This window comes from Nesoenas mayeri (genome assembly GCF_963082525.1).
Source record: "Nesoenas mayeri genome assembly, chromosome: 2".
Lineage (NCBI taxonomy): Eukaryota > Metazoa > Chordata > Aves > Columbiformes > Columbidae > Nesoenas > Nesoenas mayeri.
In genome coordinates this window covers 55,083,867-55,109,909 of record NC_137543.1, presented here as the reverse complement: position 1 = coordinate 55,109,909, position 26,043 = coordinate 55,083,867, and the positions used below count along the sequence as shown (strand labels likewise).

The 26,043-nt window shown below is 39.5% G+C and overlaps 1 protein-coding gene across 1 annotated transcript in view; it reads left to right on the top strand.

Moving 5' to 3' along the window:
* PPP4R1 (protein phosphatase 4 regulatory subunit 1) overlaps window positions 1–26,043 on the top strand; it is a 68,143-nt gene extending 42,100 nt beyond the window's left edge. Inside the window, exons 9-20 of the mRNA XM_080339338.1 lie at window positions 79–237; window positions 1,136–1,266; window positions 2,766–3,283; window positions 10,840–11,015; window positions 15,205–15,300; window positions 16,520–16,705; window positions 18,588–18,749; window positions 19,358–19,458; window positions 21,783–21,903; window positions 21,997–22,131; window positions 23,141–23,282; window positions 25,034–26,043. Coding sequence (XP_080195464.1) covers window positions 79–237; window positions 1,136–1,266; window positions 2,766–3,283; window positions 10,840–11,015; window positions 15,205–15,300; window positions 16,520–16,705; window positions 18,588–18,749; window positions 19,358–19,458; window positions 21,783–21,903; window positions 21,997–22,131; window positions 23,141–23,282; window positions 25,034–25,197 — 2,091 coding nt within the window. The 3' untranslated portion in view covers window positions 25,198–26,043. The remainder of the gene's footprint in view (window positions 1–78; window positions 238–1,135; window positions 1,267–2,765; window positions 3,284–10,839; window positions 11,016–15,204; window positions 15,301–16,519; window positions 16,706–18,587; window positions 18,750–19,357; window positions 19,459–21,782; window positions 21,904–21,996; window positions 22,132–23,140; window positions 23,283–25,033) is intronic.

Here is a 26,043-nt window from a genome sequence, read left to right as displayed (position 1 = left end):
GTATGTGAGGAAAGAACTTTATTTGGAACAAATACTATCTGTTAAGACTTGCAAACTTACTCACTATGTTCCTAACAGCTGCCGAGGTTTTTCCAGCTCTGCTCTGATAATGTGTGGGGAGTTAGGAAAGCTTGTGCTGAATGCTTCATGGCAGTTTCTTGTGCAACATCACAGGAAGTTCGGAGGACAAAATTATCAACTCTTTTTATTAATTTGATTAGTGATCCTTCACGATGGGTAAGAATTGCTTTTTATTTCTTGAATAGCTGTAATATTTCAAGGATTTTATTGCAATACTCCATATAGAACCTCTCTCCATAGGTGTGGATAATAGAACTTGTTTGATGTACCTCAAGCAAAATTCTTCTTAGACTGCTTAGTTTGTCAATGGGTGTAAAGGGTCCCTTGTATTTTCGCAGCAGCATGTAAGAACAGCTGTGTCATTGGGATAACTTTTCTTAGCTACAGAACTGCCTATGACTTAACATTGCTGAAAATCAGTAACAAAGCTAGAAAATTAGATGTGTTTTATTTGTATTTCTTCATATTCCCTACCACCACCTGCTTTTATTGGGGGGAGTGGGCCAGTGGAATGGAGTGGTGGTGTTTGTGGTTTGGTTTTTGTTTGCTGTGGTGTGGGGTTTTTTTGTTTGGTTGGTTTGGTGTGGGGTTTTTTTGTTTGGTTGGTTTGGGGTTGGGTTTTTTGGTCCTTTTTTTTTTGTGTGTGTTTGGCTTGTGTTTGTTTTGTTTTGTTTTTTGTAGGGGGGTGTGTTGGTTTTGTTTGGTTGGTTTGGTGGTTTGGTTTTTTTTGGTCTTGAAGATCTACTTTCCAAACCTTGTGAAGTTTGTTATCGAGCAGACTACTTCCAAGAGCCAAAAGTAGATCTTTTGCATAGGAACATGAGCTCTTGGATTCTGGAATGTCATGCAAGTTTAACTGTTTTTACCCAGCTTTTTCTTAACTTTTTTACTTAGTGCTTTATGGATACAGCTGGATGATTCTTTCTAAACAAGAGCCTATGCTGTTTCTTTCCTCAGTAGGCTTATGACCCTTCCAGTTCCTAGTACCAGCTGTATTTTGTAGGACGGCAAACTTTATAGATAATTTTTTTTCACCTTGGACCCTTTCTACTAGGTCCGCCAAGCTGCTTTTCAGTCACTGGGGCCTTTTATATCAACTTTTGCTAATCCATCCAGCAGTGGCCAGTACTTTAAAGAAGAAGATGGTAAAAACCCAGAAGATTGTGGTTCTGCACAGGAAAACAGGTAAAGAATTTGCTAAATCTACAAATTATTTTTTCCTTAATTCTGTATGAACTGCACGTTAAGAAAATTAGCTTTCATGTATAAATTGAATATTAATCTTCATAAATTGAAAGATCTGGAACTTCTCATTTTACTTAGACTACCAGAATTTTCAGTTATTTACTAAAAATACATGACTATTGATTAACTTAGGATACTTTGGAATATGTCTTCTGTGATGAAATGATTGAGTTGATAGACAAGGGAGAGCAGTAGATATAGTCTTCCTAGATTTCAGTAAGGCCTTTGACATGGTCTCCCATAAGATCCTCATAGAGAAGCTGGTGAGGTATGGGCTGAACAAGGAGACAGTGAGGTAGATTGACAGGTGGCTGAATGACCAGGACCAGAGGGGTCCTTATCAGTAACACATAGTTGGAGGCTAGTAGCTTATCATGTATCTCAGGGGTCAATATTGGGTCCAATCCTGTTTAATCTCTTCATTAAAGATCTGGATGGTGGAGCAGGGTGTAACCACAGCAAGTTTGCTAATGACACAAAAGTGGGAAGAGTGGCTGATGTGCCAGAGAGTCATACTGCAATCCAGAGGGACATCATTAAGCTGGAGAAATGGGCTGGCAGGAACTTCTTGAAGTTCAGTGAGGAGAAGTGCAGATTCCTGCACCTGAGGAAGTACAACCCCGGGCACCAGTACAGGCTGGAGTCTGGCTGGATGGAGGACAGCTTTGCAGAAAAGGCTCAAAGGGTCATGATGAACACCAGGTTGCGCATGAACCAGCTGCCCTTGCAGCAAAGAAGGCCAGTGCTATCCTGGGCTGCATTAGGAGGAGCTTTCGCAGCAGGTTGAGGGAGGTGATCCTTCCCCTCTGCTCAGCACTGGTGAGGCCACAGCTGGAGTGTTGGGTCCAGTTCTGGGCTTTCCATTATATGAAAGGCATTGACATACTGGAGAGAGTCCAATGAAGGGCCACAAATATGATGAAGAGGCTGGGGGACCTGCGACTGTTAATCCTGGAGAAGAGAGTGCTCAGGGGGGAATTTATCAATGTATACAAATACCCAAGGGGAGCGTGCAAGGAGGACAGAGCCAGGCTCTTTTCAGTGGTGCCCAGTGACAGGGCCAGAGGCAATGGGCATGACCTGAAACAGAGGAGATTCCCTCTGAACATCAGGAAATCCTTTTTTTTACTGTGAGGATGACCAAGCACTGGCACAGGTTGTTCAGGGAGACTGGATTATCCATCCTCTGGAATATTCAAGAGCTGTCTGGACACAGTCCTGGGGATCCTTACTGGAGCAGGGAGGTTGGAGGAGACAACCTCCAGAGGTCCCATTCCAACCTCAACCATTCTATGATTATATGATTTATTTTGCTATGCTGTAAGTAAATCTTATTTGATAAATAGCAAGATGATAGGATGTGTGTGAATTTTCAAGAGGATCTGTTTGCAAAAGTATGTTTTGTTTTTTAAATGTTTGTTTGCTTTGGCACTCAACAGTCAAAAAGTCAGGACTGCAGAAGATGTCACAACAGAGGATGAGCACAACAGGACAGAGGATCTGTCTTCACATGTTGATAATGATGATTTTGCAACAAAACTTGAAAATGCCATGGAAGATCAAAATACAGTGTCAAATAACTCCCAGAGGGAAAGTGATTTCCAGACTGAGTCATCCTTCCATTGCACTTTGTCTTCAGAATCTTGTGGAGAAATGGCTGATGAGAATGAGCAAAGTTCTCATTGCTGTACAGCAGGTCTGCAGGAGCCTGGGCTGAATTCCCAGGAAACCTCTCTTCCAGAGCAGGAATTGTACAACTCTTTCAATTTCTGGAGGACTCCACTTCCTGAAATAGATATTGACTTCGAACTTCAGCAGACTTCTGAGATAATACTTGATAGAGAAGTTCAGGAACTCACTATGCCAGTATCCCCAAACATTCCTATGGCAAGAAGGAAAGAATTGGAAGAAATGATAGAAAATTTGGAACCCCATATAGACGATCCAGATGTTAAAGGTATAGTAAAGATACTGAAGCATTTTAAGTGTTTAGGGATATGCATATGTTGCTTTAGCAATTTGGGCTTTAACCTTTCTGTTGTTTTAAAAGTTGGAAATACTACTTTATCTTGGTCCTCAAAGAGATTGTAACTATTCTGATTTAATTGTGAAAATTGATTATGAACTAGAAGGGAACTTGCATTTGTGTGAAGATATTTAAAGGTAATATGATTCCTTCCATAAACTGAATATGCATACAGTTAGCACTATAAACTTCCAACTGCCTGTTTTGACAGTACAACCAAATAGATAGTTCAATAGCATAAGCTGTTGATCAGGAAATTAATTTGTAATTAGCATACATGCAAAACAAGAAGGCAGATTAAGATTTTTTTTTATTTTGTTTTTATATGTCAAAGTGTGATAATAGTTTTTTATTTTATGCATTATCCATTTGATTTTTAATGACTTAGTCTTCTCCATTTTTGTGCAAGGTCTTTATTATTGCTGTCTCGCTTTGGTGACGGAAGTGTGCCAAGTTTGTTAGGTCAAACTGAGAATCGATCCAAACTGAATTCTTGATGTGAATGCACATCTTCCGTTTTAAAGGCTCTTGAAGGGTGGAGAAGGGTTTCCTGAGTGTGACCAGCTGATGGAACAGCACCTCAGAAATACCTTCTGGGCTAAAATGACTTGGCCATTTCACACCTATTGGAGATATGTTTCTTTTGGTATTTGTGTACTGAATAAATTCCAAGGCACATCAAGCTTGAGCGTTTCAGTCAGAAAGTCTAGAGGTACCACTAAGTAAGAAGCCATGTTATTCTGGAGCTGGAGAATCCCTAGGGGAAATCATGCCTTTATACCAGAAAAAGTAGGAGGGGGAAAGAGTGTCAAGTTGGGAGTGGAAAAACCACTTTAGAATAAACTGATACTGCTTTCAGCTTCTTTTTGTTGTTAGTAGGATGACATACTAATAACTTTTCTTAAATCCGTTTTGAGCTGCTTCTATTTAATCTGTTGTAAAGTCAGCAGCTGAGACTTGTTGCTTTAAGAGTGCTTTGGGCACTCTCTCTCTAAGGAGAGATAAGAAAAAAATTTCATCCTTGCTAATGGTCTCAGTCTTTGCATAACCCATCTCTGAAGCACACTGTTAAAACTCGTCCAGCTGTTTAGTTTTGTTTTATAAAACCTTGTTCTGTCAAGTTACAGAACATATCTTTAGCACTTTTAATGAAGATTTGTGTAGGCATGTATTTGTACATCAGAATTGTCCTGGGATACAGGGTTGTTTCTGTTACGTATCTTGTTCATGTCTTGTTTCAGAGCAGGATTTTTTTCAAACTCATTTGATTGGATGTCAAGAGGTTTTCTGTGCAGCTGTTGACTAGCACTTGTGCATTTCAGTAAGAGAAAACTCTCAGTAGGTTGTCCACAACATAGGTTCCCAGTGCCCACAAGTCAGGAAAATTTTGAATTAGGGTTACCAATACCATTTATTCTAATTTGGGGTGGGTGGTTTTAATTACTCAGTCACCTTTGTATTTTGTTCAGTACCTCGGACTTGATGAAGACTGTGTAGTTAAGCCCTGTGAAACACCTTCTAAACCTCGTACTATTTTTTTCCTCTTGCCTGTACTCTCATTATTTGGTCTAAATACTTCAGATACTGGAATTTAACAACATGCCTGTTTTGATTTGATAATGTTGTTATTTTAACTTTACACTAAGTGCATTGCAGCATAAGGAAATTGAGACAAAAATTGATAGAACAGTATACATTTTGCATGCTTGTCTCAAACACTAAAGCACACATAAAAGTTGTAGGACTTTAGTCTCTGAGTAGCTGATTTAATGCCTATGCTTTGGACCTTACACTCCATAAATTGTGACAAGAGGGAGGTAGGCTCCCTTTGGGAGTAATCCAGAAGATCAGAGCCCCGATTTCCTCTTTGCTCATGGCAATACCAGGAATAATCTGTCCATCTTTATCATCTAAAACTGTTGTTACAAACTGATGGTATAAGTATTCAGTCCAAAGGTTGTCTGGTTATTTTAATAGAAATTTTATGTAACTCCTTAATTTCACAGATAATTTCGTCTCTAGTTATACATGGCTTACAAGTGTTTACCAAACAGCCCTGGTCCCAAGTGGTCCTCAGGGTCTTTCCCTGCCCCACCATCCCCACAAAATTAGCCATTACATTTTTATGAGTCTTGTACTGTGAACGAGCTGGTTCTTGACAGCAAAGACTGAGCAAGCTAGAATTACTTTTTTTCCTCTCTTTTTTTCTTTTTAAATCCCTGTGACCTTTTTCTTGCATTTATTTTCTTCACTGGTTTGCTGTCACCCAAGCCCTGGATTGCTGCTTCCATGCTGTGCTCCTGTCTTTTTCACTGCATTCCCAGCCAAGGGATGGAAGCGGAAGATACTGTGTTCTCTGTGGTGGGTAAGCACAGGCCTGCCATACTGGAGAGCTCCCCTTGGTACATGTCTTCTGGTTTCTGTAGCAAATAGAACAAGCATCCTAGAGATGTCATGAGATGAAGTGCGGATGAGTTAGCAAAAGCGTAATTTGGGAATGAGACTGTAGTGTATGATGTTGCACATGTGTCAGTAAGGTTAATTTGTTTGGATGACCTTAGCTCTGGCTGTACCTAGCATCTCAGAGCATTACTGTGCAACTTCAGCATCCTGTTCTTAACATGTTTTATTTTGGAGAATATTTTATAAACTTAAAAAAAAGAAGAAAATTAATACCTATTGTATGGAACCGTATTGGCCAGGATCACTGGCACTCGGTTTTTGAAAGTTCTTAAGATCCAACGGCATTTTTATTATTTGACTCTGCATAACAACTGGTGATGGTAATAAGGTGATGTCCTTCATGGTACAATAAGCCAGTCCCTGGCAGCTGAAGCAGGTGTGGAGATTTGGTACTGAAGTTCAACCAGCAATGATTCTTTCTGAGCCAGAGGAGTATAGCTTTTTTTTTTTTTTTTTTTTCCTTTCCACTGTATACACATCCAGCTTGAGCAGCCCAGAGTGCAGTGTGTTTAGTGTATATCCCAATCTTCCAGATGTCTTAGCTGCCAAGCACTGGTGGGTAACTGTTTACATACACAGCACAAGCTGTTTGTGGTTGTGTGGGGTTTTTGGGTGGCTGTGTTTGTTTGTAGGGGTTTTAGGTTTGTAACTTGACTATGTTTTCTGTGTTTCAGTAGTGCACCTCCCTATCATCAGAGCAGTTTGCATTGCAAACTTCAAATCCTTGCTCCAAGGCGTGGAGACTGATGAGGTCTCTAGCAAATACAATTTTTTAACATTGACCAGCAACCATCATAGAACATTTTTTTTCTTGTAATCTCATTTTCAGAAGGGGGTGAACTTCTTTAACTGAGTCTCCCAAAAATCTTTACCTTGAGGCTTTCTTTCAAGAATTAGCTTGTTACCAAAGTGATTAATTTGAGTAGTAGGTAGTTGAGCAGTCAGCAACCAAAATAAAGACTGTCTGCTCACAGAAAAACTCTACTGCCTAGCAGAGCTACGCAAGCCACGCAGAGTTAAGCAATGGTGTGTAATCCCTGTTAATAAGACCTTTCTAATCCCCTGGCCAGACATCCTGAGGGTCTCAAACTGTGAGATGGAAACCTGCACATTTCTCTGAAGTATACCAGTTCCTTGAAAATTATCACAGGGCCTTTATTCAGGTCACCTTTTTCCAGCTCCCTGAGGCTGCTGCTGTCTTCACTTACTTCAGAGGTGGCTTTTATTTTCCCAGATGTTTTTACTACTTTATTTTTCTTTCTAGGGACACTTTCTTCAGCTTTATTTATCTCCTTATGTTCTGCATAGAAAATGCTAAATCATGTAATGTCAGCTTTTCTTGATATTACTTGGAGGAAGAGAAAAAGCCTGACTTGCTGGTTATTGGGGCTAACTCTGGCTTATGCTGGTTACAGGCTGCTATACCAAATGGAAATATAATATGGATAAACCAGCCCAGCTGTGGGGTCAGTTGATGCCATTTCCAGGTAAAAATTGTGTTTATAAGTTAGGCTGCTAGTGCTGCGGGCAGTCGAAGTTTAAAATATATGTTGTTAATGTAACAATAGGTGAGGAGGAAGTGGAGAAGAAACTACTTGTTTTTATGTTTTACCTACTTCCATCTCTATACCCATTAATGGCCCATAGCTTTTCCCTCAGAGTAAGAAATGAGGGTCAGGAAGGCAGATCCTTCAGAAAAAAGAAGGGAGCGTGTAACTTTAAAATATCAATGTCTTCTAGTGAAACATTAGGAGAAACAGAAAACAACAATAAAGCATATTGAAAGGACAGAAATTCCTGAGGACAAGGAAATTTAATAAGGCCAGGTAAAATGTGGGTTTGAATTCAAAGGTGGTACCAGGTTTTTTTGGAGTACAATAGCCAGGAATAAATAATTCCCTGCTGAAAAATACTTCTCACCTGAAGCAAAAGTCAAAGGAAGAAAGAGTTAATTAGCAGATGGTTTAAGATCCAGTGAACACCGACTTTATCATACCAGTGCAATACATGAGTTCTGTGTTATGCACAAAACTGACCTTTGCACTACAATTTTTACTAAAAGTAGTTGTGAAAGCTAGTTAGCCAGCACATTCCCTTCTAGTCTTTCTCCCAGAGCCTTTCTTCCCTAGAGCTCTGAGACATTTTTCTGTCATGCATGGGGGGGTGGGGATCTTATCCTTTGCTTGTGCTTTTGATGGTTTTCTGGAAAACATTGCATGTGTTATGGCTGTAGGAAAGATTTTTGTGGGAGTTGCAGAAGAGCAGCAGCTACCTCAGTCAGGAGGGTGTCAGCACCAATCTTGGACTGTGTGTGACAGGACTATGAGGGTATATACCCTACCTGAACCCAGGATGGTGAAGACAACTCAGTAGGATATTGTCTTAAGTTTCATTATCTTAAGGCAGCCACCTAGAGCTCTGCATATATACATGCATACTCACACATGCACTCTTTTTTTCTTCTTCCTCCTTTACTAAGTGACCCACCGTTCTGGAACCTTCCATAGTGACTGTGCTTGGGTCTTTATTTTTTTGGCTAGGACCTTAAGGTGTTTATGGATTTCAGGTCATTCACCCTTCAGTGAATGACAGCACTGGAGTCACTCTTGGTGACAGGACCTCTGGAGAAGCACTCAAAGAAGGAGGAAGGCACATGCCAGTCAATAAAATCCTTGGGAGTTTGGCCTCTCCTGTCCTTCAGCCTCATGTCTTGGGATTATAGAATTGACAAGAAGCTGAGGAGATGCATGTTTGTGTCATATCTCCTCTAGGGCAGGCAAAGGAAATCGGGATATGTGTGGTCTCTATCCTCTTAAGCCCCTAAGCAAGGGTGGTCCAGGCATGCAGACTGACAGTGGGGCATGGGCGGGGAATATGCCTGGGAAAATTCCCAATTACTGGTGTAAATACCTTCACTCTTGTTACTAGAAGTAATCTGTGGAACGCTCTGTGGATTTTTCATTAAATACATTTTCAGTGTTTAAGCAGTATGTGTTACCTAGTCAGGGTATGCTTTCTCGACTTCTAAGTGAAAATGAGAGGAGTTTAAATTTCTCATGAAGTTGTCCTTCATGAAAAAAGTCTTTATGAAAAAATGTGTCCTTGATATGCAGCAGAATATAATTATTTTTCATTTTCTTGTCTGATTTATCTAAATGAGAATAAACTGGTAATAAGACAGGCATTTCTTTCCCTAGCAGGTGCTCTGAATGAGTGCCTATTTTGCATAAGTCTGGGGTGATTTCTATAAGTTTTAAGTTTTGGGGGAATTTACAAACCTTAATCTTGTTTATTCTCATGGGCCTTTAAAATAGAGCTTTATTTATTGTCAGTGAACTAACACTTGAAGAGTGAAGTCATAGCAAGTTTTTTTAATCTTACAAATAGTAAAATTCCTATTTTTTATATATTTAGATATAAATTATATGTTATAGTATGTTTTATAGATATATATTGAAAGTATATTTTCTAATATAATGTATTTTATAGTATTAGCGTGATGTTTTGTTTTTAGTTTTTAAGTTTCTACCTTGTTGCAGATTTTCCTGTTGAGGTGAACTGCAGTAATACAGTAAGAATATATTTTGGTTATTCTATCAGAAATTTGACAGAGTCATGGAGCTAATGTTGCATATTCTAAAAAATTATTTTTTTCTCTTGCTCATTGGACTACACCTAGAAACCAGTGAACCTGTAGAGTGTTTTCCAATTCCTGGTAGCTAAGATTGTGCTGAATTGTAGTTTTCCTTCTTGTAAGAGATGTATTTGATATGTTTCTTCTGTCCACAAATGAGCCCAACTTTCTTTGTTTAATTCTTGTTAATAACCCTATCAAAAAAGCTAGAGGGAGAAATTTATATTCTGTAACTTAGTAGGGCAACATGAGATTAAAAGCAAGCATGTGGTTTGTCATTTAATTTCACAATGAGCATTTAAGAAACCTTGGGAAAAGCCAGAGTCTATGAGGAACAGAGCTTGTGGATGTCTGGGTAAATTTAATGAGCTGGGAGATTATTCCTTCCTACCTTGGAAAGAAGCAGAGGAGAGAAGAGGAGGGTAAATCAGTCTGCACTGAATTCTGTGTCAGTTTTAGTTAAGATTGCGTCTGATACCTGATCTGCTTATGTCAGGCCGTATCCAAGGAACATTGCTCAACAAAGCTTTTTTAAATTAGCGGTAAGCAGAGCAGTCTCACAACTGCGGGATATTTTTCAAAAGAGTGGATGGCAGAGTGTGAAGTCCTAATGCTTTCTTTTGATGAGTAATAGGACATCAAACAGTGCAACTTTCATTATTTGTTTGGAGGATGCAAGGAGACTAAAGTATCCTGTCCAGAAAAGGGTTACTGGGCTCTAGCATCTTCGTATATAGTTCTTGCGTTAGAGTTTCTTTAAAATATAATAATTTAATGACCATATGTAAAGAGAGACACAGCCTCTCAAAACTGGAATCTCTTCTGTAGGAATAAACCTGTTCTTAACTTTCATGTGAGTTACCTTTCCCTTCTTTCTCTTATTCCCATCTCCCACAAAAGATCCAGTCAATAAGTTAGTATTCATGTGCTGTTCTGCCCCAAAGACTCAAAGACTATTTGCACCATTAATATATACCAAGATCCTTAAAGAACTGATCCTGCCCTAATAGGAGTATCTTACTCTGGTGGTGTTTTGTTTGGGTTTTTTAGTTGTTTGTGAGGTTTTTTGTTTGTGTGTTGTGGGTGTTTGGTTGTTTGTTTTTTTGTTGTTTGTTTTTGTTGTTTGTTTTTTTTTTTTTTCTTCCTCTGAAGACAGATGTCACTGAACTTCAGTGTGACTGAGCACCCTAGGAAAAGAGTGGAGTGTTAATCTGTTTCGGATTTTACACTAATTGTCTCCAGTTTGGGGTTTACTAAAAGTCAATAATCTCAAATTTGTACCTCTCCTGTAGTTCTACTGTCATCCCTTCAGTCAATGAGTTGATTTGTGGACTTGCTAAAAGTTTATTGCAGTTCGCTCTCTCATGTATTTCTCTTTTACATGCTGCAGCACAAGTGGAAGTGTTGTCTGCTGCACTCAGAGCATCCAGTTTGGATCCTCAAGAAGAGACAATGGCCAGTGTCGGCAAGGGAACAGACTCACAGACTGAACTAACCATCAGTGACCAACAAAATTTTAAACCTATACTGGGTGATATTGTGCCTTTAATTGGTGACACTGTTGAGGTAAGAAGCAAGTTTTGTACTCTATTTTTTCCTATTAGAGTTTCCAGGACTCCAGTAATAGAGCTGTATTTTGTATTTGTGCTGTAATTGCAGCCAAATGCTTCCTACTTTTGGCTGGTGTGGCATTCAGTTTTGTTGGCTGGTGTTGAAGCACTAGCTACTAAAATAAAATGAATTGTGTTGGTTGCCTGGTTTTGCCAGTTCTATGTTTGTCCAAGTGAATTATTGAAATTGTTTCCATTAAAATCTCTGTGTTAACTATAACATTTTAGGATGGTTTAATGCTACTCCAGTTTATTACTGTGAAATTGCCTTCCTTAAAACAGAGCCCTACTGATAATACATGAATCCCCTTCTCCAGTACCTGCCCTCCAATCTGAAGGAGGTACTTTGTTCCCTTGTCCTCCCTATCAGAGTGTTTTATAGTAGTTTACTGGCCTGCATAAGACTAGTTCAGGACCTGCAACCTAGGTTATTGTGTGGACTGCTGAAAGAGAAAGTGGGTTCTAGCAATCAGTAACATTTTAAAGTTTTTTGCACTTCTTCAGCATCCCACTGCTGCCTCCTGCCTAACTGAAGTCTGTGGCATTTCATACTATTTTCTATTCTGTATTGTGTATTAGACCAAACCCATTGTGTTCACTGCATATAGTGCCACGAGTTCTGCTGGTGTGAAAAGCTGTAGCTATGTAGAAAGCAATGGTTCCAAAATATGCTCCATAAAACCACAGCAAGCGATTTGTTGAATCATATAGCCTAAATGGGATTTTCAGATGAAATTTTGATAAATGTCTTTGGAAAGTCTAGGAGTAGACATCAGTCCAGTGCAAACACTTTCAACCTTATTTAATTAGGGCGGTGCTTTTAGATGATGTTTAATTTAACTTTTCACCTAAGCTGTTGGACTACCATGTAGCCTGAAAACATTTGGAGAGTGGAGGAATGTGACAATTAGTTGGATACTGCTGTTTATACACAATCATAATTTAACACTACAAATGGGGTTGCTTGGTTTGTTTATTTCAAAAAAACAACCTGCCTCCTGTTCCTGATGTCAGGCTTGATATGTTTTTTTTATCACAGGATCTGTTATAGTAATGTATTTCTAATGCTAACCTGTAAAATGTCAGTGTAAATATATCCTCCGTCCTTCCAGTTTTTGGGGATGATGAAGGTGGTGTTTGTTCAAAAGGACTTGTCCTGCATTTGATTTCTTTACAGTGTATGCTACTGACAGTACCTTAAGAACTTGTCACATTGCTGATATTTATTGGGTTTGCATGTTTCAGTTTTACTCTTTAACAGGACATTCTTAATCTGTCAGTTGCTTGTTCGTTACTGGCACTGAATCAAGCCCTCATTTTACAAGTGAAAGGATATTATACAGGTCACCTAGACTTTGGGAATCATGCTGTGATCTGTTGAGCAAGTGGACTCTTGCCCCTAGCAGTGAAGAGAGCTCTGATTTTCACAGGTGTTTTTCTTGCAGTGTTGTTTTTGTTTTGGTTTGGTTTTTTTTTTTTAAGTCTCAGCATAGCAATGTGTCAACAGAGGGTACTGGGCACTTCAGAAAAATCAAGCTACAGCATTTTATATTTGAAAACAGCCTTCACAGTTCTGCACACATATCACGAAGCAAAGTCACGCTTTGCTTGTCCTTCTACAGTTGTATTGGGTTCTGTAGGAGTTAATGCTACATGTTGAAGAGAGACTATTGAAATGAAAATGGATGTTGTAACAGAATGAACAGATAAGATTTTTGGACATCAATGAATCTTGTTTGTTGAGGATGAGGGTAGCTGTTCATTTTTCCTCAAGAGCCAACAATTTTATTTTCTCTAAGTTGTATGTTCTTTATAAGGTTCGATAAATAAATGTGAGCCTCCCAAGTTGTACTTCCAGCGGATGGGTGTGGGAGTCTTCTTTTTTTCTTTTTTTGGTTGGAGGTAGAGGAAGAAGGGAAGGAAAAGAAAGGAAACTGGACTAATACCAGTCCATGCCTTTCTGGCACAAGTAACTGTTTTTAAGAAGAGCAAGGATGGCAGGAAAAGAGGGGAACCCTGAGACTTGCCTCTTCTCTCTGTGTTTGGGCCAGCTGCCCTGTCAGGGAACGTGAGCACCACTTGTCCTGGTGCTATGGGCTTTGTGTGCAAGCCACGGGGTCTGTGGAGAACCACCATGGAGCTCTTGTTATTCTGCAGCTGAAGGAAACCTCATGTAAGAGGTTTGTAAGGCCATGGCAAAGATTTTGCATCTAGGAAGTGGTGGTTCACCCCTTGGTATGCAAGAAGCTTTCAGGCTAAACCTTGCTGAATTTTTATGTTCTGGCTCTCTGCAATGCTCAATTCAGTGTGTGCATGTTACATGGGAAAAGTACAGATGGAACTTCCTCTGCAAGAATAGAGATACTGTGTTGACTTAAATACCAACTGATACTGCAGTTCTTCTGTACTGAAGCTTTTCCTTTCTGGAATGTATATTCGATATTCAATGTTAAAAGTGGCTGGGTAAAAATTTTCCCATCTGTGACACCCTTCAGTGTATGTGTGTGCATATATATATATATATATATATATACACATATATATATATATTTAACTTAGCTTTTTAGAGGTGGGGTAACAGACTGTGAGATGGGGTCTTTCATTTTTATTGTCGCAGAATGGATGACTAGCCTATGGTCCTGTGCACCCAGACAACTCATGGGAAACACTGTGGCTAGGTTGTACTGGCTGCCTCATAATTTCTTGATTTGAAAGAGGCCAAAGCCAGTGACTTTCTGGCAATGCTGAAAATGATCTTTTTTTCTGGGGGGAGAAAAAAAAAAAGTGAAGATTGACTGGCAAACTAAAACCCTGCATAGATGGTTTTCAGAGCCTCTGGAGGTTTTATAGTTGGAGTTGTATGCTGCTGGACACAGTTACGGAATCACTTGTAAATCTCTTCTTTCCCTGGCTCTTTGACACCTTCTTGCTGCTGCTTGATAAGCCTAAGAGGTGACTTGAGCTGCTGTGCAAGTGATACACAATTGCCTCACAGCTCTGCCTGTTCTTTATCACCTGTAATTATACGTCAATGACTAAAATCACAACCCAATGCTTAGATGAAAGCGAATCATGGAAGAGGAAAAAAGGAACTGTCTAAAGTCAAACCAAGGAAGACAGGTGGTATCCTCGAGGCTTTTTTTGAAGAAGTTTATAGCTTGCTTGGAAATTCTTATTGTCAAACTGATCTGAACAACTGGTAGAGTATGCATGTTCTCAGTGCTTGTGTTGACCCTGAGAGCGCACCCTGTGGCATCTGTGAATAGATACCTTGGCTCATATCTAGCAAAAATGTCTTTGTCCTGTTCTACCAGACAGCAGCCCGATCTGCTTTTCAAATATTCCTCATGTATTATACATCTTGGAATTCATGTCTGATTATGCAAAGTGCATTGCATTGTATTTAGGGAACTGCACTGGTATAGGAAGTGACAGTACACCCCTCAGCAGCAGAGTTTATCATAGCATATCAAACCTCTGCTGCTCCCTAGAATTCTGAAACATAGTCTCAGTCCTTATCTTCAAGGCCCAGATATGTAGCCAGGATGCTTCAATCACTGCTAGAAATTATTTTAATAGAACTGCTGAGAGGAGTGATGACTAATGTCAGCAGCTGTGGTCTACTAGGACTCTGTATTATAAGGTGAAGCTCATCTGTAGAGAAGATTACAGAATAATCACCTATAGGAAAGGAGCAACAGCATAAGTCTTACAGTTTCTACTCTTAAGTGGGAGGGTGGCTTTATTTTGACCTTTTTCTAGAACAAATCCAGAGCAGCAAATCCAACAATATCCACTACAGGTGTTTTCTCATTTTGCCTTCAGGGGAGAAGCAATGTGACCCATATGTTAGTTAGGTTTTCCGTAATGCAGTCTCAAAGGTACTCATCTCCTGTGATTTTTCACTCCCTAAGAATCAAAATGGAGCAGAATATGAGGAGCCTGTGTTTGAAATTGAAAGCAGAAAGATTTATCTTACAGACCTTCGAGCTGTAGCAAAATTGCATTTGATATTAAAATTTGTATTCCTTTAATCTAAGAAAAAGACGCTGAGCTGAGGACAGCACTTCTTGGTGTTGACATTTGTCTTGTATTTAATCCTTGAGTGTATTTTGTGTGATTTTTTTTTCCCCTTTTTTTCACAGAATATGGATTCTACACTTCACTATATTCATAATGATTCAGATTTAAGCACCAACAGTAGTTTCAGCCCCGAAGAAGAAAGAAAATCCAAAGTACAGGTAAAATACAGTGACTTCTGTTTTTTCTACATGTATGAGATAAGTGAAGTTCTTTTATGTATATGGGGTTTTCTTTTATGCATTTCATTCAATAATGTAGTTTCTATTAAATATGGCAAACCTTTTAAATAAGTAATTTTTAAATATTCCTTATTTCCAGAGATAATGGCTTAATTCAGCAGTTGCTTCTGTTTTAGTTATGTATAAGAGATGACAGTATTTTTTTGACATGAGGTGATAGTTGTCATAGACTTCCAGGCTCTGGTTTTGTTTGGTTTTATTTTCTATGGAAACTATCCTGTAATGGAATTTAAATTACTGAGGAAACAAGACTTTTTGTTAAATGTTGTGAGTGGAACCACTCCAGTCTTTTTGCAGAAAAGTTGTGAAAGTGTTTCATTTAGCTTGAACTGTCTCTCTATTATTTTTTCCCGAAAGGAATTAAATGTTTGTTACATAGTTCAGTATTAAGCGTGCCACCCTGCACCAGTGTGGTTCCTTGAGTGGGAACCTCAAACCCTCTTGTTGTTTATGTGAGCTAAGCTATTTGGCAGATGTGTTGGGGAAATCCTCTTGTGCACCCACTTGGGTTGAGTCAGTGCCTGGGGTAAACTGACAACAGCTGAAGCAAAGGCAGTGTTCAAGTCAACACAAAGACGTTTTTGCAAAGTTTAACTTCAGATGCCTTAATATCTCAATGGAGAGAAGGATCTCTCTATCTCTGGAGAAGCCTTTTCCTCCCTGCTGACTATTTAGGGAGTTTGGTAGCAATATTGAGTATGCTCTGTCCCCAAAGCATTTTAACTTCATTTTCTTAGCCCCACCTCACCAAGATTTTGAGGAAGAGGAAAATGACTTTTGAGCAAGTCTTGTCATTTGCTGTTCTACCTGTTTTTATGGCTGAGTTAAAATGGCCAATTTGCACAGGCTGTGAGCCTGAATGTTTGTAGAAAGGTAGAATGTAGTCTCTTAATTTCCTGGTCTAAGTAGACAATGGTCCACCTACTCATCTGTTAGGTTGGTCTGTACATTTTCAAATAGCCCCCAGTATGTTATAATTTCTTTGGTACTTACGAAATACAAAACGTTTGCATTCTTTTTAAGAGATCATAATTAAATAATAATCTATAGTTGTGGGGGTAAAATGTTCTTCTGACAACGTGCCCTTGAATTTTAGTATTGAAAATGGTGTAAACATTCTACCCTTTTCTTACTATAGGATGTTGTACCTCAAGCCTTGTTGGATCAGTATTTATCAATGACTGATCCATCTCGCGCACAAACGGTTGATACCGAGATTGCCAAACACTGTGCCTACAGCCTGCCAGGTGTGGCGCTTACGTTGGGCAGACAGAATTGGCACTGTTTGAAAGACACCTATGAGACGCTGGCATCTGACATGCAGGTAAGTTCAAGAAGCTCTGACAGTGAACTATCTGAACTTTTATGACATGACAATGAGTAATCTGAACTTGTGTGATGATTTCTCTTGTTCGCTGGGTGTTGGGTTGCTCCGCTTTTTATGCGGAGCTTTCTGTTGCGGATACTGATTATTTATATGAGGAATTAAAGTGTAAGTGTTGTCTTGGAGGAGGGGTGGGTATGTGTGGTGCTCAGGTAGTAAGGAAATGGGCAGGTTGAGTGGGAGGTGGATCCCTGGTGGGAATGTGAGGAGAGGTCTCCGATTTCCTCTGCTCACTTGAGATCTTATGGCAGTGCTCAGGATTCTCATGGGTATGAGAATTCGGGCTGTGCTGCTGTGCATGAGCAGACACATGCCCCTGCAGGCATGTCTGGAGCTCAGTGAGTCAGCCTCATGCCCAGGCTTTTTGATGGCCTTTAGATGCTGCATCCAGTTAGTCATAAGGGAATAACATCCATTATTACCACGCAGCATTGCTGTTTTAAAAACAAATACTGGAAATAGCAGCATTTTCCTTGTTGTCAGGTGATAAGGAGGTGGCTTTGTGCATTTACTGCTGTTTTACAGTTGTTTCTCAGTCCTCCCTTTTTTCCTTTTTTGGAGATGCTCTTTTTGTTTTTTTAAACATTCTAAGACTACTTCACCTCTCTTGAACTTGCTGCTTGCTATGTCATAGCAGCAGTTCTCAGTGATATATAGTGAGTAATTTTATACATGGCTATTGCTCATATTTTCCAAACTCTTTTGCAGCCATTAAAAACAATCCGCTAATAAATTTAAAACGCAAGTAAAAACAAATTACCCCTGTGTTCAAAAACTGTCCGGAGTTTATCACCACTCTAATATGAATAAAGACTGAATTGCCAGATCAGAGCAAAAGAACAGTACTCCTGTTGGTTGCAAAGTGCTGGTTAAAGAATATATGTTTTGAAAATACTCACTTGAAATAATTACTCCAATGAAACAATGCCCCCTTGCTTTAGGGTGAGTAAAAGCTCTACTGGTCATTGGACTGCTGGACACTCAGTTTGGGTGAAAATTTACTTGCAATCACAGATGCACAGAATGGTTGAAGTTTGAAGGGACCCCTGGAGATCATCTAGTCCAACCCACCTGCTGAAGCAGGTTCACCCAGAGCAGATCACACAGGAATGTGTCCAGGCAGGTTTTGAATGTCTCCAGAGAAGGAGACTCCACAGCCTCTGTGGGCAGCCTGTTCCAGTGCTCTGGCACCCTCAAAGTAAAGAAGTTTCTCCTCATATTCAGATGGAACCTCCTGTGCTTCAGTCTGTGCCCATTGCCCCTCATCCTATCATTGGGCACCACTGAAAGGAGTCTGATCCCATCCTCTTGACACCCACCCTTGAGATGTCAAGAGGACGAGACCTAACAATGGAAGTTAATAGGACCTAGTAATAATGGAAGCTAAAATATTCCAGCTCAAATATTGTAGGATATGTATCTTGTTCTGGTTTATAAATTAAATGGGTGAGACAGTAGTAGTATGGAATTAATTTACCCAAAAGAATTTAAAGCAAAGAGTAATGTGTGGAAGAGTACTCACGTCAGGAATACTATATTCCTTCCCAACACCTGGAAAATGAAAATATTTTCATTATTTATATTTGCCTAGTTCCTTCGTGTTCAGGTGAAATAAATGAAACCTCATAATTTGCCCTCTTTCCTTTTCCCTTTTTCTTTTCTTTCTTTTAAATTTCCAATTTCATCCTCAATTGTTACATGAGACAATGTTGAATGTTTTTGTAAGCACTGTAGCTTGCTGAGAGTCCAGCTTGGATACTGACCCTCAAGTTAAAATAGAATACTTCAGATGATACATCAATAAAATCCATTTATTTTACAGTGGAAGGTTCGGCGGACACTAGCGTTTTCTATACATGAACTTGCTGTCATCCTTGGAGACCAGCTTACAGCTGGAGACTTAGTTCCTGTCTTCAATGGCTTTTTAAAAGATCTAGATGAAGTCAGGATAGGTGTGCTTAAACACTTGCATGATTTTCTGAAGGTATGTCTGTGTTCAACTTTGGTCAAGTGACATCATGTGTTTTGCTTCGTTTCTTTGTTTTTAACATAACACTGATGGCAAATCCCACTCTTTGTGGTAATCCATATGAATGTGGACAGAACCCAGATGTCTGTCTGAATACTGCAGTGTATTTCACAGGACATCTCTGTTGCTGATACTTTATTTTCTCTGAAGAGCCTGGTTTGTGCATGTTCATTCAATAAACAAGTACCAGTGGATGGTATTATGATTTTGATGTCTCTAACCTCTTTACACAACTTCTCAAATTTCTTTACGAGTTTTTCTGTAACTGCCTCATTTTTGGAGCTGAAAGACACAAATTGTAAAAGCTTGTGTATCAATACGGTCTTTCCTGTTTGCCTATCTTGTTTCCTACGGTAAAAGCAGAGACTAGGTCAGATTTTGCTTTCAGTAGTGCCCCATGTGATTCTGTAGACTTAAGCATGATAGGGTTTAGCCTACAAAAGCAACAGTACTGCTAAAGATTGTTATTTTTAATGAAAGTCTTTCACTGGTTGTATTTTAAAGTTCTTATTCTACCTGCTGATGGTAGCCTCTATTTCTTTATGTATATTTTACTGTTACAGCTTCTTCATCTTGACAAAAGACGAGAGTATCTTTATCAGCTCCAGGAATTCCTAGTGACTGATAACAGCAGAAACTGGCGTTTCCGTGCAGAGCTGGCTGAGTACGTAGTTTTCTGGGTGCTTGTTTTTATTGTTGTGGATATTTAAAAATGTTACATCATAAATGTCTTACAGTGACATTCTTAATTTAATTTTTAATTAGTGAATAGTCCTTATCCTTTTCCACTTGTTCCCCTTACTTGAAAATTCCCAGTAGTTCTTCATCATTTTTAAGTGTTCAAGTTGGAACTCGAATGACTTTTTCATCACTATATGTTGAAAACATTACCCTTCCATGGAAAAGAAGCTGCCAAAAGAGAAGATACATCTGCTTGCTATCGAAGCCAATAGAAGTGTTCTAGCAATTTGTCTTGAAGTTGCTGTGTCTGCTGAGTTGGTTGAATTTGGAACCATTATAGGGAGGAGATCAAGATCTTGAGGGGAGTAAAGAAAGCAAATAGCAGAGTAGTGACCTTGTACTTCATGTGAGCAGACTCGTAATTGGGCTCCTATGGGAAGCAGCAATGGTCCCATAACTTTTCCTGTTTATTCATGAACACCTGAATAATAATATGAGACCATTGCTAAATAGGGTGGATGATTTGGTGAAGAAAAGCTGAGGTACTGACGAGATACTCACTGACAAGATTTCCTAGGCCTTCATGCTTAGAGTAGGTTTCAGTGGTGGTTGAAGATTAACTAGGGGATTACTTGAGAACTCAGCCCCTGTATATCCATCAGACAGGCTGCAACTGAGGGTGCTAACAGAGCTGGCCCATGTCACAGAGAGGCCATTAGTCATCACCTTTGAAAGGCTGTGAAGATGAATGTAGGTCACCAGGTACTAGAGAAAGGCAGATAATGCACTTTTGGCTTTATAGAAGATAGTATCAGGGGAGTTAAAATTTTATCAGCCTCTGGGAATCATGGAGCAGGTCCTCTTGGAAACCATTTCTGGGCATGTGAAGGAGGAATCCTTCATGAAAACAGCCAGCATGAATTTCCAAGAGTAAAGCATGTCTGAAGAACCTGCCTTCTGTGATTAAATAACTGAATCTGTGGATGAGGAGAGGGTGGTACATGTAATTTACCTCTGCTTAGCAAGGCTCTTAATGCCAAGTCTCACAATATTCTTGTAGCCAGGTTAGGACATAATGATCTGAATGGGTGGAGGCTGAATGAGTAGAAGTTAAAGGGTTGGTTGGATTTAGGAGGTTGTGGGAAATAAGTTATACTCTATCTGGAGCGTAGCTATAGTTGCTGCAGGAGTGTGTTCTGGGACCTTTCCTCTTTAATGTCTTTGTCAGTGATCTGGAGGGGGTGACAAAGGGTACTCTCATCAGGGTTGCTGGTGACACCAGAATGGGAAGACCAGTTGATGTGCTTGAAGGAAGGGCTGCCATGCAGATGGGCCTAGACAGGCTGGAGGAAGGGGCTAACAGGAGCCTTAGGAAAATCAACAGGAGACAGATGCCAAGTCCTGTGCCTGAAAAGGAAAAGTGTCTGATGGTGAGACAGACTGAGGACTGCCTGCCGTGAGAACAGCTCTTCTGAAGAGGCCCAGGGTATTATGGAATACAGCAAGCTGAACATGAGCCAGCAGTGTGTCCTGGCAGCAGAACCCTGGGCTCTGTCAACAAAGTCAGTGTGTCGAGGGAATCAATTACCTCCCTCTAATCAGCACTGATTAGATCTCATCTGGAGTAATGCATCTGTACCAATACAGGAAAGATGCTGATAAACCTGAACAAATTCAGCAGAGAGCCACAGGATGATCAAGGCTGCAGCATCTGCCCTGTGAGGAGAGACTGTGGGACCAGGGCTTCTTTAGCTGGAATGATAAAATGAGCATGTTGTAATGACTAACTACAGTGCATCTTTTGAATTACATTTTAAGAGATCTGGTTTAACAACTGATCATGATATAATGTTTTTGCTACATTTAAGTATTGTTTTGATTGAGTAACTACAAATCACTTACCTATTACTCCTGGTATGGAGATGTTCAATCAGCTGGTATTCAAATACGTGTGCATACTCCTGTGTCATCCACATCTGGATCACTGTGCTGTATGTACATCGTAGCCGGTATCAGGATTCATGCCTTGTAAATGCAACCTTGGTTCCCTTGCCTCTCCCCTAGCTTTACATTCATGCAGCTCATGCAGCACTTTGCTGTTATTGTGCATAAGTGGCAATTTAAAATTTGCAAGTGACTTGTACTCAAACTGATGTCATTGAAAAATAGAAGATTTCACTTTTCAGGAACTTTATGGCTATTTTGCTTATTTGGCAGGTGGTGTCATAGAAATGATCGTATTCACAGTTAAAGCTACCTTTCTTCTTATTATGATGTGCTCTATTTGGTTCTTCTTCTGTCTTGTAGGCAACTGATCTTGCTTCTAGATCTGTACAGTGCCAGAGACATTTATGACTACTTGCGACCTATTGCTTTCAGCCTCTGTGCAGACAAAGTGTCTTCTGTCCGTTGGATTTCTTACAAGCTGGTAAAGCAATCTAAGTAAATTGCAGATTTCCAATTTCTGAGGGTTGGTGATCAGAAGTAATTTTTGTATTATTTTTTTTCTTATTTCTTCAAGGTTAGTGAAATGGTTAAAAAGCTGTACATGGCTTCAACATCAACCTTCGTGGTAAACCTCATGAATGAACTTGTTGAAAAGTTCTGTAAATGCCGCAAATGGTCTGGTCGGCAAACTTTTGTCTTTATTTGCCAGGTAAAATGCCTTTTTGTTCATCTTTTTGGTTTTGTTGGGGTGGTGGTAAGAATGAAGGTAGGGATAAGCAGCTGGAACTCTTCAGTTATCTATTGACACTATTTTAATGAATATATGAGAACCTTGTTTCCAAGGAAATAGGTTTCATAGCTGCTTTCTTTCATGTTGCTCCATAGATGAGCTTGGATGCATCTTTAGCTTAGTATATTAACATCAGGTTGTCAAATCTGATGTTAAATATGAAACATAGCAAAATAATGTGTGAATTGGGAAGCTGCTTAGCTACTCAGCATGAAGTGAGATTTTTATAATATGCTGCAGCAGCCTACCACTTTTTTGGGTTATCCTTTAGAAATCAAGTGCTAGGAGTTGCCTATACCTCCTTACCCAGCTAGTGCAGCTTGGTCAAAACCAATGTATTCTCAGCAAAATAAGTAGAAGAGTTGCAACTGGCTGGGGTCCCAAAGAAATGGTCAAGTTTGGAGGCTGTAGCAGAGGTGCAGATTGGGAGCCCACATGATTCCTGCCCAAGTGGGACAGTTTAAAAGCATTTGGAGAAGTGTGAACTTGAGCTTATTTAGAGAAACATGTTTGAGTACAACAGATGTTTATTTAGATGGACCATTCTTGTCTTAATATAGTGCCTAGTTAAAACAAAGACTAAATCAGTCTTAAAAAGGATTGGGAAGGTATTTTACTTTTCTTCCCTGTTTTCAAATTATAGAGTGATTTTAAAAATTAACAACTAAATAAAAAGATGAAGGAAGTTGCCAGACTTCATACAAAATAAAGTGGGCTTCTGGCTGAGCCTGAATTTCCTCAGCCCTAACTTGCTTTATTTTGTACAGCTTTGTGCTAGAAAGTATTGTACCACATTTTAAAATTTTGTGGATACTACTTAGTGTATTCATACTATTAAGGTAATAAAACATGTCAGCTCTGATAATGTTTTGGGATTTTATCCTCACTGTGCTGAAATCTAATGAAATTGCTTCTGTCTTCTTGCCAGACTATCAGTGAAGATGACTGCCTGCCCATGGACCAGTTTGCTGTGCATCTGTTGCCACACTTGTTACACTTGGCATCTGACAGGGTTCCAAATGTTCGAGTCCTGCTTGCAAAAACGTTAAAGCAAACTCTTTTAGAGAAAGGTTAGTGGTCAGAAGGAGTTGCAATGGGCTGTGTATCTTTGTCCCTCTACTTTCCTATGATTAGCTGGGAAAGAAGAAACAACATCAGATCTTGCTTTTAGAGTCTCCTTGATGTGGAATGTTACCTTGGCTGAGATAAATCCATGAACCTCGTTGTGGTATGAGAGCCACTGTTGTATAAAGCTGGGGAAATTAGAGTTCTTGCTCATCTGCCAGCCTCTTCATTCTATACCATTTTCCTTGAATGAACCAGTTTGTAGAGGTGTCACCAGGGCACAGAAAGCATGAACGAATAACTAGCAACTGTGAAGCTGTTGAGCAGTGCCTCTTGGTTAAAAAAAATCTGTTGATGTTCTGTATAATGAGGATAAAACAAAACATCCATCCGTACAAATCCACCATCTGTTTTCTCACTGGAGGAGAAGAGGTGGCTGCTGTTTCTTTTTTTATATTTTATGGTAACAGTGGGAAGAAAGTTTCTCTGGAGTCTCTTTAGGTAAATTAGACATGCGACTTTTGAATTGGAGACTTTGCTTAGGAAAGCATCCCCAATACATGGCGGATGCCAGAAGAGTCAGCAGTGCTCAGAGTCCAAAGCACTGTAAAGGAAAACAGCATTAGAAATATTATGCCATTTTGTAAAACAGCAGTGTCCACACTTGCAATACTTCATCGAGTTCTGGTTGCTTTCTTTTTCAAAACTATACACTGGCTTGAGGACCGCTGTTTCTAGTGTAGACAGTATGAAGAAAAATGCAAGATGTTCAAAATGCTGGACAATGCAAAAGGTGCCAACATGGGGAGAACCAGGCTATTGCTGGCTGTCTTGTGCATGCTGGAGACTCTGAGTGAGCATATGGAGACAGCGAAGATGGATCAGCTGATGTGCAGTGATTTACTGTTAACTGTGCCAAGGCTGTCACTGTTCTTCCTGTTATCATATAGTATTGGTATTTTTGTTGTCATCTTTGTTATTTTTGTGTTCCCCACCTGGATGGTACATCTCCATTTTGCATTGCCACTGTATGAGCTTATAATACAGGTAGCCCCTGTCTCAAAGACATGTGCATGATTAGGGGTGGTGGATAGATTGTGAAAGGCAGATCTGAAAAAGTTCAGAAGTTTCTAAACCTCAGATCTAAATTGTCCTTCCTGTGAGCTGTTTGTAGTTAACACTGCTTTTATGCAACTTGTGTTGTGTAGTTTGTGAAAACTGTCAAGATGTTGGTACTTCTTGCACTCCTATTATCTTAGTTTTATTGTTTGGTAATTCTTTGGCAAGCCTGCCAGTGAAATTGAGTGACATAGCCATGGATTTGTGATACCCTCCCTCCATCACAAATACAAGCACACTCCTCTTGAGTCTCTTGCAGGTTTTTTCTTCCTCTTTGGTCATGGATTCTGTCACACTTACATTTATACTGAAGGACCATAGAAATCCTGTACTCTAACAGCACTGTTAGAGCAACAGTCCTCTGAAACATGGAGTGTTGTGGTGTGGGTGTTTGTTTGGTTTTGTGTTTTTTCTGGTTTTGTGGTTTGGTTTGACTTGGGATTTTTTGTTTTGTTTGTTTGAAGAGGAACGTATAGTTTTATTTAGAAGTCTATTGTGTGCCTGCTCAGATATTCCAATTTGACTATACATGTGCACTGTCTCCTGAGATTTTGAACCTCATCATGGTGTGCTGGGGTTTACATTGAAGTATCTACTGTCTTTTCCTCCTATAAGTCTTGTGCATTTTCTCTTACAGAATATTTTCTAAATTCTGCCAACTCTCATCAAGAAGCTGTGGAGCAAACAATTATGGCGCTTCAAATGGATGATGACAGTGATGTCAAATATTTTGCAAGCATACACCCTGCCAGTACCAAAATTGCAGATGATGCCATGAGTACAGCTTCATCAACTTATTAAAAAGTTCCGAATGTTGCTATAATTAAAAAAAAAAAATAAATGAACTATCCTCAAATGCTTCTAAAATGGTTGATCTAAGACAACCTCTTCGGAAGGAGAGATTTCTTGCCAGACTTAACAGGTGGATGTTATCTAAAACTGATGCCAGGAATTTTAAGTCAAGAAAAAGTGAACATACTTGTGTCAGCTTGACTTTAGAAAAACACTGCTCAGAGGATTATTTTTGCCACCGAAGCCTTAAATCTTCTGTCTTCCTGAACAAATGAAACTTGAATTGGCAGATCATTTTCATTGTAGAAAGGATGTGATTTCCAGAGACCTGCATTGTTTCTCCTGAGGAGTTAACTTAGCAAGTATTTTCTGTAGCAACTGATAGATAAAATGGCCAGAAAGGCAAATTCATACCGGGATATAAGACCTCCAGTATTAGCGCTAAAAGTTTTTATCATTCAAGGACTTGATTTGTGTGCAGCTGGGCACACCCTTAAGTGGGAATAACTTTGATGTTTGTAAATGGGGAAAAGTAGAAATTTGGATTTCTCTTAAGGGCTCAGTGCTAACACTAAACTAGAATTTGATTTTAATCCTTAAATGCAGCATATTGCTGTACCCATTAGCAGAAAATTTTGCTGAGTACCTGTGTCCTAATTATTTTCATGCTGGTCATGACCTAAAGGAAATTTATTAGCACATGTACTTTAAGTCAGGTATTTTTAACTTGATCATGATCGGCTCTGAGGTGCAACTTTTTTCTTCATAATACTGTACATATCTGTGAGCCTCCTTGGAGTGCTGCAGTCTTTAATCATGTTGTTTAAAGCTGTTGTGATACAAGTTGTTCTCTAC